This window comes from Chiroxiphia lanceolata, chromosome 1 (genome assembly GCF_009829145.1).
Source record: "Chiroxiphia lanceolata isolate bChiLan1 chromosome 1, bChiLan1.pri, whole genome shotgun sequence".
Taxonomy (NCBI): Eukaryota; Metazoa; Chordata; class Aves; order Passeriformes; family Pipridae; genus Chiroxiphia; species Chiroxiphia lanceolata.
This window is the reverse complement of record NC_045637.1, coordinates 73,862,023-73,877,081: the sequence shown is the minus strand read 5'-3', so window position 1 is coordinate 73,877,081 and position 15,059 is coordinate 73,862,023. Positions and strand designations below refer to the sequence as shown.

Below are 15,059 nucleotides of genomic sequence, written 5' to 3'. Positions count from 1 at the left end.
TCCAACTTTCCACTTCTGAACTAAGGTAATACTGGGTGTGCTCCTCATACAGGCTCCACCAAGAGCCCTATACCTCTCTATTGTCAAGGTGTTTAATGTTTGATTCCTTCTTAGAAGGGTGGCAGTTAGCAAGCTCCTTAAAGAGTCCGTCTCTCCAGGGATAGATACCAGGCTTTGCTAACATTGAAATGTTTGTTTTTCTTCACCTCTTTATTTTTTTATGAAATGTACGTATGCTGGGTCTCTATGATTGCCTGGCAGAGAACAGGGGAGTGAGGGGGAGGTGCTGTCCCAATGTTCTCTCACTATGGTCAGAGTTAATAAAGCCTTTGCCTGAATTTTCCTAGATTTTACTTGCATTATTGTGCACTGGGGGTTCCCATATTTTCCAGCTGTGACCTACTTGCAGAGATGTGTTGTATGCTTTTCTCAGATTTCAAAAGTTTGAAGAACTGTCACTTTTGGCTTCTGAATGTCCTATCTCCCAAGTCTATTGATTTTTGTTTCCAAAATTTTCAGTGCCTGAGAAATGTACTTAAATAATTTGATTTGTGACATTATGTAATTTTGACATTTCATATACTTCTCCTTCAAATTACTCTTTTACTTTGGACTTAGAGCCAATTGAAAGCTGGGTATTTTGTCGCTGAAAATTGATTAATTGATAAACATTTTACATTTAATCCAGCCTTTTTCCTGCTCTTCATGCTTGGTGTATTCTTCTCAGTTTGGTTTTGGCAAGAACTTTCTTCAAACCTTCTTTTTAAGCACTCATATTTCACTAAGTCTTTCTACTCTGACCTCCTGCTGGCAATTAACTCTTGCGTTTCTCCAGGTTTTTGAAATTTTTTGTGTTGTTTAGAGATAATCTATTCAGTATTGTATACCTGTATCTAGTGCCATATAACATATAGATTCAATGCCATATAACGTATGGATTCAGCGTGTCCTAACGGATTAGGAACTTACTTGCTCGTCCAAGAGCAGTCTTTTGTACTGTCGTTTCTGTTATGGACATGAATTGCTTTTTGCATTACAGAGTCAAAAGAGTTTGGTCATTGCTGCTTTTTTGTCAACACATTGCTGGTTTTTTGTCTAACTGCATATGACATTTCTTTCATGCTACTAGATACAGCTTGTTATAGATGCTAGGATCATTCACAAGTGGATTCTTCCAAAGGTTTTCAATATATTCCCCAATATGCTGTAGTCGTTTAGCATGGCAAAGCAAATGCTGTAAATAAGAAGGTTTAGGATGGAGGAAGAGAAGTAATACCGTTAGTTTTCATGTGTCCTTTTTTTTCTCTGAAATGAAAAAAAAGCTCATTTTAGGGCTTGTTGGAACACAAATGCTTTGAAGGCATTTCCACCCTTAATTTAAATAGGCTTGTATCTCTTTGTTAATTATAGAGTCTGCTTGGTTTTAATATAGTCTCCACTAAAAGACAGGTACAAAAGAGTTGTGGTGGGGAAAAAAAAGTGTTTTTCTTCCTGGAGTTAAAAAAATGGTAACCACTGAGGGGGTGGTATCTCTCTTGGTGTTGACCCAATCAGCACTTCTGCAAAATTTAAACATATCACACCGGAACGGAAGGATGATGAGGTTGTTGAAGAGGAGAGTGGCCATGTTGTGAAGCCACAAGAAAGGGGCAGGAGCCTCGCTGGGGGGCCGTGACCCCCCAGCCCCTGGCTGGCAGTTGCAGAAACTCACAAACAGTGTTAAACTGGACTGAGGTCTGTAACTGAGAAGCTGGGAGTCTTTCTCCACTGTGAGTGGGCAGCAGGAATGGTGGCAGAGACAGCAGTGAACGGAGGCTGTGGCAGAAAGCCAAGAGACAAGAGGGAAGCAGCAAAGCCGGCATGCAGCCAAGCAAGAAGACACAGAAATGTCTAATGGAGAGAGAGAGAGAACTAAGCTCTACAGACAGAGTTTTGGGGTAAGAGCTGAACCAAACCCCCCAAAACCCTTTTGAGACACCTCCTAGAGAGGAGAGGTGGTGGACTCCCACTTGAGGGGAGTCTTGGAATGCAGCAGTACCGAGAGAGTTGCTGAGAAGCTCAAGACATCCTGGAAGCTGGACTGGGACGGCCAGATGGAATGTGGAGGGGATGACCTTCTTCCCTCCCCCCCCGCCCCCCCAACTGCTGCTACCAGGCTGGCAGCCTGAGACAGAGCACAGGAGCTCTGGTAGAACTCTTGAGGCAAAGACTTTCAACGGAAAGCTGCCCGAGATGTTCTGACTCAGGGGTAAACCCCCTGAGGAAAGGGACCGTTACAAAGACCCCTGCACTTTGTGATATGATGTGGTGAGGCGAACCTTTGTCCTGGTTAACGCAGTCCACGGGAGAGAGAGACCTTCACTTGGAGTTGAAGGGCCGAGAGGGGTGAGAGGAGACCCCCCCTTGTGTGTAATGGAAAGAGATCCAACTACAGCTGCTGCATGGAAGAAGAGAGGCCACTGCCCTGAAAGTGGAAAGGATCTTTCCCTTCGTCCCTTCTGGACTTTTACTGGAGGGAGAAGAGATTTGATCCAATGTAAATACTGATTTATCATAGGAGAGATAGTTAAGATTATGTATATAATGTATTATAATATTTATTTGTGTAGTGATTGTGATATAATTCCCTGCCTCCCATACTGAGTCTTGTGTTGTGTCTGGAAAAACCCCTCTCACACTGGAGTGAGATGTGAGAGGGGGTCTTGGACTCAGGAATTGGATTTTGGGGGTCTCAAACTACGACAACATTTCCTATATTAAATCTGAATAAGTGGTCTTTTGTTATTTCCTCGTATATAAAAATGAAAAGGCTGTGTTTTCAATAATTAAGCAGCAGTAGTTACTTCAGAAATCTCAATTCTTGATAAAATATGAAGTGCTTTGTGGCATTTTTTTCTAAACATATGGATGTACACTGTTGAGGTGAAATAATGCAGACTGATTTAAAATGTGCTTTGACTACACAGCATATACAGGCATTCAAATATGTACATGTATTGGTACATAAACACCAAGCATACAACCTGCTCCACTGAAAAATAAAGTTCGTAAGTCATAGGTCTTGAATGTTACATACAGAAATAATTGGAATTAACTCATGCAGTGAAATTGTAGTGATGCAGACTAGGCATTACAGTCCTGACATAAAGCTGTTGAAGCACTGAGACAGCTCAAAAACTGAGGATAAATTGCTTCTGCTTTGCAGTGCTCTGTTCCACTGTTGTCTTGTATGCCTCTGTTGTCTCGTATGCTTCTTTCTCTGAATGGAAGTTTTAGTGCTTCTGGTTAGTGCTGCAGTCATACCTTTAGAGACTAAAATCTCCATTTGATGCTTGAGATAAATACTTCAAAAACTGCAGTAGGGCACACTTTCCCACAGCGCAAGGTTTCTCATCAGAGCTGACCTCAAATGCTGTGGTGATGCAACCCACCTCTGGTGGGGGGAGAAGTTCAGCCTTTCTGTGTGTTCCTTTCTGCTTACCTTAATAAAACTCACAAGAAAGCGGCTAAAATAGCATAAAGTGTAACTGGTTGTTTCTGCTGTAGTGATCAGTACAGTGAATCATGAGGTCAGCCAGCTTCCTTTTGGGTTAAAACACTGAAAAACCTTCAGCAGCAAAACTGCATTTCCAAGGAGTAAATCACCCACAGCTAATTATCAGTATAGTTGAAACACATTTCACAAGCATGGGCTTAGATAGCACTGAGGTTTATATTTCTGTGTTCCCAGCATTTCTAACTAATTCCTGTTGGTTGCAGGCAGTGGAGTGGCAATGTGATGAAGCTACTAAAAGAGCCTGTTACAGTAAAGGCAAATCAAAGGTAAGCACCAGATAGCTGTTCTGCTTTAATAAAATTTATATGTTATAGCGGGTGTAATTCAGTGTATAAATCACTACTCTATGCATCTTTACTGTCCTTTTTCTAGAGTTGAAGAAAAGGAGTTTGACACTGATGTATAACCAAAGGATTAAAAAAGAATATAGGGATTGTGAGGTTAGAAATACAGTCATGTGATTCTTTTCTGAAATGATCACTAGCTTTAGCCTCCAACAATTTACTGTTTTGACTCCACAGGCTAAACAATGGCACATCATGTGTAGTGGACTGCATTCTCACTTCATTTTCAGTGCTGTAAATCCTGCATAACTGCATGATTACTTTGTAAAATCCTTAATTTATATTCTTGTGTATTAGATGCAATTTTTTGAACTTTTATATTTCCTTTCTACTGGTGCTATACAGAAAATTATGTTAAATTCACTAACCTCTCTAGACATAGGACTTGATATATTTTTAGTATTTAGAGCCAATTCTTTATCTGGCTTACTGCAATTTCTTTTATTCAGCACAGGTAAATGTAATGCTAAGATGGAACATCTATCAGTACTGTGTTCCTTTGTGGCTGCCCCAACCTGAAGCTAATTGTCAAATTAATTATAAAAGCAGTTAGAATTGCATGCAGTCTATGTTTGTAATTATTATAGTGTTTAATGATTGCAGTTAATTCAGTTAAAACATAAAGGGAAAACACATCAAGAGTGATAACTGCAAAAGAGCATGCCTGCTTTTATTCAGCAGAACATGTCAGCATACGTCATTGTTGTGCAAAACTCAAAAAACTCCAAGCTCCAAAAACATATTCCTAAAGCTCTGCCATCTAGTAGAGGATGAGTCTCTTCTGCATAGTTATTTAATCACTGACTTTATAACTTCTCACATTAAACAGTTCATTTCCAGCTCTTTTTAACTGAGTTCTGGAAAAAAAAAATTGCAGTATACAGTTGTACACTTTTGTATACTCTAAATTTTTACACTCTAAATTTGAGATTAAAGAGGAAGAATGGCCTCACTTCAGAAACAGGGCCTTGTTATACCATGAGGTATAGAAAAGAAAGAACTTTTGGGACCTCATATTTTAAGTAAATGTTTAATTTTTTAAGTTGTTATTTCTCACTAGAAAATTTATGCTTCTACATGTAATATGTCCCTCAAGCCTTTATCCTTAGCTTTCAGATGACAAGACTTGGAAGTAAGGGAATGTGCTCAAGTGACAATAAAATATGACAGATTGCACTGATCGAGGGCCTTATACAGTAGAACCTATTCTGATATGAATGTAATGTGTAACTAGACATTTACGGCTTTGTTTTACAGTGATTTTCCAAGTTAAAGCTGTGAGAAAAACATTCAACTTGTCTGAAAGTCACAGTGCAGTGATGGATGAAAGTAATTGTAAATTCGAGGCTATAGTAGTGTACTTTTGAATAATACTTTGACAACAATGTTACCACATTTGCTTCAACAGTGCAAAGCGTATGCTGCTATTAAATAATTTTGCTAGGAGAAATACTCAACGCTGGTTAAACACATTTAAGAATGGACCTTAGTGTAGTTTTTATTCATGCAGAGTTTCATTCATGTTCATCACACCCCTTTGTAGAACCTGATGATTAGAAGTTAGGCTGTCACTGTAAAATAGTGTACATGCTATTCTAATAATGACCTCTGGGATTGTTTCTTAGTATCGTTATTTTTTTGATAAAGATTTACTTGGTACCCACAGACATGTTTCTCATTTGCAATCTAGAAGAGGAGTACAATCCTGATTCTTCTTTACATTCAAAAGTAATCCTGGAAGTAAATAGGTATTGTTACCACAGTGTTTGTTTTTTGGTTTTTTTCTTTTTGTGTGAAGACTTTATGGCCTGAAAGCTTCACACGGGAGTTGCTGGAGAATGCAGAGATATTGACTGAGCCAACCTACACAGCTGGAATGACTTTTTGAACTTTTCATGCCTCTTTTGTTTTCACTGATGTGCTTGAGGTTAAAAATCAAAGGATTCATTTATGACCAGAGGAAAGATAGCCTAATGATGTTTGTCTTTTATTGCCTTATTTCCAAGACTAAAGCAAGGTCACTATACTCTCTGTAGAAGGAGGACTTATGCATGCAGATGAGGAAAGCAGCTGCTATATGGCATGCTTCTCCTCCTAGTCAAACCACAAAAGCCTTCCCTTGGAAAAACTGGGAATTATCAGACCAGGAGGAATTCACTGCAGTGCTACAGGGAATTGTCCCTCTTCAGAGGGAATCTCCTGGCAGACACAGTTACTGTTATTAGAAAAACTGCTTGTTTGACTGTTGTATAAATAGATCGAGCCCAAATTGAAGAGTTACTGGGGGTTGCATTTCTATAACATTTCTCAGGGCTAATTCAGATTTCAGGGCAGACATATGTGACTGCAGGAAAGGAACAGGAAAGACTGGAGACAAAATAAGTAAGGCTAGCCCAGACTGTGGTGAAGGAGAGATGAGAATTGCAAGGATGGCCATGGGTAGATTATTCATTCAGATCCTGCTTTTTCTTGATGCTCTGCTGACCACGGAGCAGCATGGGGGCAATGAGTTCAGGTGGCAAAACTAAAAGTCAGCTTACTGATGGAGTCAATATCAGTAGCTGATTTAACTCCTACCCTAAAATCAGGAGCTAGCTTTGAACCCTGAAGCAACTCTAGTAGTTTTGAGATAATGGTCAGTGAAACACAACTCTTTTTTTTGTTCTTGAGAAAGAAGCTGCATGGAATTTTTGCCTGTAGCTGTTATCAGTACTTGTTGTTCTGAAGTTTATGCTTTAGGAGCCAACGAGGGAAAAGAGCTGAAGGGGAAAATGTATAGGGACATCTGTCACATTTGACAGTGTAATGTGCTCTTGACTTTTGAAGGCCGATGTTTGTTACTCAGACTTCAGACATTTATCCACCAATTTAAGCTGTTGCTTAAAATAACAAGTGGCTCCAAGAGTGAGTCAGACAAAATTATGTCCTTGTGACCAGCATGCATTAGCATTTAGAAGTCTAAAACACCACACATGGTTAAGAGAATAAATTTGCCCATTCAACCTGACACTTGTGGTAGGAAATGTTAGAAAAGAAAAATATAAATGCACATGTTAAAAATGCAATAAACCAAAGAGATTAAAAATAATAATGATAATTGAAATTAAGTCCCATCCCTTGCTTATTTAAGATTCTAATGGTTGTATGTGATATATCGGATCTGTCAATAAAGGTATTTAAAAATTAAGCCACAGGTGTGTTTAAAATGTTAACATTGCTGCAAGTGGATAACCATACTGCAGCCAGATTCTCCTTGAACTGTCAGGGTAGTCTTAAACTTAAGTAACAGCCTAGCCTGCTTGGCTGCTGAATTGTTTCTAATAGTTTTATTTCATTTCAGATATGCTGATGTAGAAGTACAAAGTAATTCCTAAATTAATTTCTTTATTTCAGACATATTTTTATAGGAAAACAGAAAAGTATATGACATGGAGGTCAAGATGAACTGGAGAATAAGACTACATAAAAGATGGCTATTAAACCTAATACTGCCCTCTGAACTAAAAAATATTTTGCTTTTGAAGTCCTTTACATTCACCACTGCCACTTTTACAATACACATCTCAATTTTAAATGTGTCAAAAGTGTACCAGGACCACCACGCTTGACTCCAGAGCTAGAAAAGTATCTCTGAACAATTCAAATGACTGCACAATTAAGTCATTTTTCAGTATGTTTTCGGGTGGTGATTGTTTTATTAATAACAAATTTTTAAAAAAAAATTTGTTTTCTATTAATGTGAACTTTTTTTTCATATGAAGAAAACAGACACTTAAAAAAGCTATTCTTTGTCTGCCCGACAAAAATTTGAAAGGAGATGTTTTATTTGCCCTGTTGCAGTATGGATTATTGTCAAACTGGCACAGGACTTGGGAACATTAAAGAGAAGAATCTTGTGATTCCCAAGAATGCCAGAGTTTAAAAAATTAACATTATTTTTGAACAAAAAGAGTGGGTGATCAGCATGCAAGTAATTTGGAAATGACACTATTTCAGGGAGCTCTGGAATATGAAGAGGAGAGGTTGGGTACATCGTAATGTCAGAACCCACTTATTTTTCCTACACTTACATTCCATGGCTTGCTGCAAAGGGCAGAATGGAAACAGACCAAAGAATAAATTACTGTCGTACATTCTATCAACCTCCCTGAGCACCCTTCCCACAAAAAAAAATTTAAAAATTAAAAAAAAAAAAAAAGAATTGCTTTCAATTGTTGGGGTTTTTGGTTTCTTTTTTTTTCTTTTGTTGATGGTGTTAAAGCAACCTAAAACACGGAAACTGCCTGTACTGCCAAGATGCTTTATAAAAGGCTTGCTGCACTGCCCAACTCTGTTTTATTGTTGCATGTTTGCTTCTTTGTGCTTTAAAGAATATTAAAATGACAGTTTTGTAAAGTTCAGTGTAAAAACTTTGTATTTTTTCCACAACAGGAATCAAATTTTACTTCTAAGATGTTTGACCCTTACCTTTAAAGGCTCAAAGAAAAGCATTTAAAAGCAACATTTTCATCATTTTCATGAGAGACTAGTTTAAATGTGGGTTTGAGAACAATTTTTTCAAAGAGGTAGGGTTTTTTTCTGAGATTTTACAGGATTTTTTTAGTTTATTTTTAACTTTTTTTTAATGAGGAAAGGTATAGAAGATAAATCTCGAGAGTTTTCTCAGAGATCTTTAAAGTATTTTCTTCATCTTCTTTTGCAATCTGTTTTGTGCCTGTTCAGTTTATTCAGGATTATATTTGTTTTCTTCTAGAATGAGAGTCTATTTTCAAGATAAACAAGCATACATTTAATATAACTGTAGGCCAGATAATGGGACTTCTGCACCATTACTATTGTATGGATTTACTTACATGATTTCACTTAATATCTGCTGGAATTGCATAGCTGTAATTTCACAAGGTTTTTTCATGCTTTATATGAGACTATCTTGTGATGAATGGTAGAGAGTATTCAAATGCTAGTTTCTAGGAAACTATTTTCTCCAAACAAAACGTTATTTTCTCCAAATATATTATTGATCATTTTATCAGATAGGGACATTGATTTTTGCAAGAGGGATGTTTGAATCTTTCTTTCATACAGTTCTGGGAGATTTTTAATATTGCAGGAGAAGGCTTTCTGTCTGAATAAACAGTAGAATTTGATGTTCATTTCCAGCTTCTGAAATGAGAGACATGAGTATCACAAAGCCTTCACACATTCTAATGGGGTAAAAAGGATGTAAAGTTATTCCTCAGGAGTGAGCATCTCTGTATTGCAGTAATAAAATTTTTGAGAAACTTTGAATTAACAGGAAAGAGGTTGCTTCTAATAAAACAGATTATGTAAATTATGAAATCAGTGGTAACAAATCCACATCTGAATATCTCAAGAATTTTATTTGTACTGTTTTCAATATGGTCTTGTTCCTGACAGACTGTTCTTTCTCCTGTTTTCCTCACAACTTCTTTCCTTAGCCTAATCTGTCTTTGAAATCAGCATCTGATCTCTTGAGAGAAAAGTGTACTTAAGGCAGCATCTATCTGTTCAGAATTTAGCTAAACCTTTGAAATGTACCCTGAAAAGAAATCTTCAGTACTGAAGAGGTTTATTGTTATCCTATTAAGAACATTTTGGGAAGGTTGATGGATGTATGTGTTTTAATTAAGAAATCTGTGCATATCATAATTGCTAACACATTGGGTATGCTTAAACCTTGTTCCCTGAAAGATTTTCTGTGTGGACACATAACCGTGGAAAGCAAAGTGTAATTAGTCTCCTCTACAGTTTGAAGTATCACTGAATATACTTTTTTTGCATCACAGGAGGAATGCCAGAACTATATTCGAGTGCTTCTTGTGGGAGGCAAGCATCTCTTCACCTGTGGAACCAATGCATTCACTCCAATCTGCACCAATCGAACGGTATGAGTTTTACCTCACAAGCTGAAATCCTGTTCTAGGCCAGCAGATTAAAAGGCAGAGCATGCTGTGGTTGAGAACTGGCTATTTTCATGTTGATGGGTGAGCTGATTTGTAAGAGGCTGATTTAGCTAGTGGCAGGCCAAATAGGAAAGCTAACCAATGATCTCTTTTTGCAGTCTTTTCCTCAGCTATGAGAGGAGCACAGCTATGAGCAGCTCAGTTCCTCCTACAGGGCAATTTTCACGAACTTTAGGTATTTCTAAGGCTTCTGCCAGTATGTCAAGTTTGGTTAGCATCAACTGGGTTAGTTATAGAATGTAGTTGCGCAGCTGCATCCTGTGTACATGTAGTTCTGGAGAAATGAGAGTACATGTAACTTCTGACTGATGAGAATCAGAAATCTTGGTTAAGAAGGTCTGTCATTCTGTTTTCAAAACACGCCTAATTGTAGGATCAATAAAAGTCATAATATCAAAATGTCACTGTTTGGACTAGCTGCCTATTTATGTCAGGATGGGAGAAACATTTAAATACAAAGAATAACTGTATCACTAAAAACTCCTAGGCACATTTATTATATTTAAAACCATTTTACGTTTTCTTTCAAATAGCACATTAACATCATACTGTGTTTTATGGCTGAAAGTATTTGGGCTATGAAATCAGAGATGGTTCTGCTATATTGGAAAGCTTCTTTTGTTAATCTCATTTTTCATGTGAGATTCTTTCCTGAAGTACACCAACAAAACAAATAATAGATTTATTTTTTTTTATTGTTTAGTTGTTTGCTACAGTGAATATCTTAGTTGATTCTGGCAATCAGGTCTGTTTTTCTTTTACATCGTAACAATCTTTGGACAGATAACTAATTTTTGAGTTGCTTCTAATAGGAAACATTTTAGCCATGGTAACTAATGATTGTCATGCATGTTTTACATACCAAAGTAGCAAAAGCAAACCAGACAACGTGGCAATAAAACTTTCTATACGAGAAAATTTCAGATTGATGTAAAGGTTGGCTCATCATAAAGGTTGACTCATCTGCTTTGATATTGTATAATACCAAAGCAGATAACTGGTATTTATGGTAGGATTTTGCTCAGATTGATATAGCTTGGCTAAAATTATAATTTTTGGGTAATTTTAATCCCTTTTTCTAATTCTTTTACAGTTAAGTAATTTGACAGAGATACATGACCAAATCAGTGGCATGGCTCGTTGTCCTTACAGTCCCCAGCACAACTCCACTGCTCTTCTCACTTCCAGTGGGGAATTATATGCTGCTACAGCCATGGATTTTCCAGGAAGGGATCCTGCTATTTATCGAAGTCTGGGGGCTCTTCCTCCTCTCCGGACTGCCCAGTACAACTCCAAGTGGCTGAATGGTGAGTGCTGATAGAATGTGAGACTCAGGTTTTTCGAACCCATGTTCTTCATATTCATGGTCTTGAGATTGCATTCTGATAATTTAAATGTTTTTAAAGTATTATTTATCTCATTTTAAAATTATTTTGCATATTTGTTATTTTACGAGTATAAATATTATGGAATTTAGTTAATATAGGTGAAGTTTGTGGAAGTGCACTTAAATACATGGTGTGTTTGAAGGCATAGGAATGAGCTGCACTTGCGGTGTGCTTGCATGGCAAAGCTGAGTCAGCTTTGAGCAGTAGCTTGCCTTGAGTGTTCTTTTGTTGAGTCCTTCAAGAACTTAAGGCATAAAATAAACAATTTAGAATGGACTGAATTCTCTTGGCTTTCCCTGCAGGTCCCAGCTTTGACAGGCAGAAAAAGTTTGGCTTCCATGCTGCTTAGGTGACAGACTGACATTTTTGACACTTTCTACAGCCAAAATATAGGGAATTGTCTGCAAAACACATCATAAAATTGTGTTCAGCAATCAATTCTGTGTCGTGGATGTTAATCACTTGATGAGAATTTCTAGCTGGGAGAAGCTGTAAACAGATAGGTATTCCTGTGATATGACAGACCCAGTTGCCATTTTGTATATTACAAAAAAAAAGAAGCAGATCCTTTTAAAATTAAAATTATTATTTACATAAAATGTGAAATTATTTATGTTATAATTTGCCCATGTTTGTTCCAGTAGAAAAAATACATATTTTCATAATGCATGCTGTGTGACACAAGTCAGTATTCCTGCAGTGCATGTCATGATATGTTGGGATTATTCTCATGTTTGAAATTAAATACAAATATTAATCCTTCTAGCTTCAGAACATTTGGTCAGCTGAAAGTGACAAGACTTTGTTTTGAATATTTCAGTTCTAATATAATGTGAATGCTGAATTGTGCTTATATGATTGGTATATTTTACGTGAACAAAGAAGCCATCAGAGGTAGCTTGGAGAAATTTGTAACCTTCTCTGAAGGTCTGATGATTTTTGAATGTTAATTAACAACAAAAAAACCCTAGACTGTGTGGAACATAACAGAATTATAGCAGTGCAAAAGAAGTGAGAGGAAAAATGAACTCATTGTATATATATTCCTGTTCAGACACCCTTTGTCCACACAGCCTTGATATTGGAACTAGTTGCTGTGCCACACCTGTGTGCTTTTGTCGAATGGAAAAAGTTCTTAGCATGAATTTTCAGTTAAACTGGATATATTTTATGCCAGAAGTCACAATAAAATCCCCTCCAGACTTCTCTAATTAATCACATTCACTGTGTTCACATTTTTTCTATTAAAAGCTTCAGCTGCACTTATACATTAGCCATTACAGCTCATTCTTCTGCCTCAAAACTGTTTATAATTAAGTTACCAGGAAACTGTGTCTTTTATCTTAGGGGAGGAAGAAAAAGATGAGTTTTGTGACTGGAGCCAGTTCAAGTAAATCCAATAAAAGACTGGAAGCAACCCATTTACCTATAGGGGGAATGTCTTCTGGGGTAGCTAGGAGTTGGGGATTCATTTGCTTTTATGTCAGTTTGCCTGCTTCTATGTGATTCGGTGCCAAGAAACTATATTAGTTTTTCAGGGCTTGGATCAAAAGTGAAGAGTTTGCTGCTTTCAGTGAGAAAGTAACACAGATAATCCTGCAAGAAAAGTAAGGTGTCAACTGGAATGGAAGCTCTCTTGTCAATATCTGTTCAGCAGCAGTAGCTCACTTGCTTTTGGTGTGCATGTGCATGCACATGTTTGTGAAGGCTTCCAATTTAAAACAAGCTTTTCTTTTACATCCATGTTTTCCTCAGAAGTACCATGTTTTTTCTCACCTAGATTTTTTGCTCTGCCAATCACGTTGGACCAATTCAAGTCATCTCTGGGGGTGATGGCAGTACTCTAAAACACAGTTGATTATCTTGCTCCGTGTGCTGTTACTACGCAGTAAAGACGCTGTTGATTTTAATGGCTACCATAGTGAATTCAGGGATCTTCAATTCCATCAGTCAGGTCAAAGCATAAGCCTATATACTTAACTAGTCTACTAGTGGTGTTCACTGTAACTTGTGGTAAAGGATCTTGACATGAAAAACTCTGAATCTTCATCACAGGAGAAACCTTGATCCTAATCTTGATTGTCAGAAGGTCTGTAATCATGAGAACCATGACACACAGTGTGGGAGGGGAAAATGGAGCTGATGTGTCAGGTGGCTGGGGTGTTGCCGTGATGTGATTTCGCTTTCTGGAATCAGATATCACAAATAAAATACATTTACGTTGGTGGCCTGAGTTCCCCATTCATTCTGGTTCAGCCAGAGTCATGCATTTATTATCATGTACTGCCTTCTACTAGGGGCTTGATAGGTCTGGAAACAGTCCACAACAGCTGAATAGGTAAGTTAGCAGTTATTTTCAGCATATGTCACATTGATATGTTCATCATTCTGATGAGTTGCTCAACCTTAGCAGATTATGGAGAATCAGTGAACTTTCATTTCTGTATTATCATTTTCTTGAGGCATTCAACTCTCAATTATCTGAGGTGATGAAGGGTTTGATAGCTTGGTTAAAGATATTAATTATTCAGAATATGTCTAAAATTAAGCCACGAGAATATGGTGTGAGACTGTAACTGAAGGGAAAAAGGAAATTTAGTGTGAAGCACAAAGATTTTGAGCAAGCACTGATCCAAAAAGGAAGATGGATAGTACAGCAACACTACTAACAAAGAAATCCTATTTCTGACTGGAGCTAGTTGTTGAGCCATCTTAGAGGGTCTCTGGATATACTGTTTGCTCACCTATTAGATAACCCCGTTTCAAGATTTGACTCAAAAGAATTTTGTCTGTTTTAAAAATTTTCGTTGGCAGAAAAAACAGTTTGCCAAATGTTACAGATATCTGCACACCTCCTTAAAGTTTTTCCTATTTTGGAGAACTTTAGAGTGCACATAATCATGTCTTCTTCACTGATGGAGGAAAGAAGCATCTGGTGGTAGTTATTGAACTTACCCTCTTTTAACATTTACAGTAGTAATCTATTCATCTCTTAATTACCTCTGAATATGATCACCAGTTACAATTTTTTTTACCTCAGAACTTCCCTTCACTTCTGGAAGAAGAAATTAATGTTCTGTTTATCAGTGCTATTTCTGGCTTCCTGGTGCTCCTATAGACAGCATTAAATACAGCTAGCCCAAATGCAATGAGCAGGGTTTTGACTGCAGTCATAACCATGCAGAAGTTCTGTCTCCATGAGGAGTTGCCATTGAAGCACCAGGCTACTGGAGTGGTATGACCTGAGCATTCACCTTAGTTCAACAGTTCTAGGGGTTGGGTTACTCACAAAGAATTTATCAACTGACAGAGAAGAGACAGGCCCTGCTTTTTTCTCTTCCCAACCGTGTCTCTAATTCTATCACTCTACTCAAAGAGAACATGATCACCCAGAAAAGTTAACTGCTGCAAAACAGCGTTCTCCTCATCCAACAGCCCAGCCGGCTGCAGATAGTAAGCTTGAAAATGTGAACCCACCTTTACCTTCCATGATGTCATGTTTTGTCCTTCTTATTCCCCATGCAGAGAAAAAAGTAATGCTTCAAGTTACATGAATATATATATACATATATATATATATATATATATGCACAAACAAATGAAGAATGTAGAAAGACTGCTCACCAGTAATTTACTCTGTAAGGTGTCCTGTTCTGCTACCTATTCTCCTTTCTCTTTCTCTCTGAATCCCTGTTCGAGGGCTTCTGTGCTTGAGAGAAACAATTAGAGGTAATAGAGCACATATTGAGGATTATGCCTAAAGCAAACATCTCTTCCACTGATTTCT

General features: G+C 37.5%; 1 protein-coding gene across 7 annotated transcripts in view; it reads left to right on the top strand.

Moving 5' to 3' along the window:
- The window catches only part of SEMA5A (semaphorin 5A), a 333,475-nt gene that overhangs the window by 176,251 nt on the left and 142,165 nt on the right, over positions 1-15,059 (top strand). For all 7 annotated transcript variants that reach the window (XM_032697771.1, XM_032697806.1, XM_032697781.1 and 4 more), the window contains 3 exons: positions 3,760-3,822; positions 9,708-9,806; positions 10,978-11,191. In XM_032697771.1, coding sequence (XP_032553662.1) covers positions 3,760-3,822; positions 9,708-9,806; positions 10,978-11,191 — 376 coding nt within the window. The remainder of the gene's footprint in view (positions 1-3,759; positions 3,823-9,707; positions 9,807-10,977; positions 11,192-15,059) is intronic.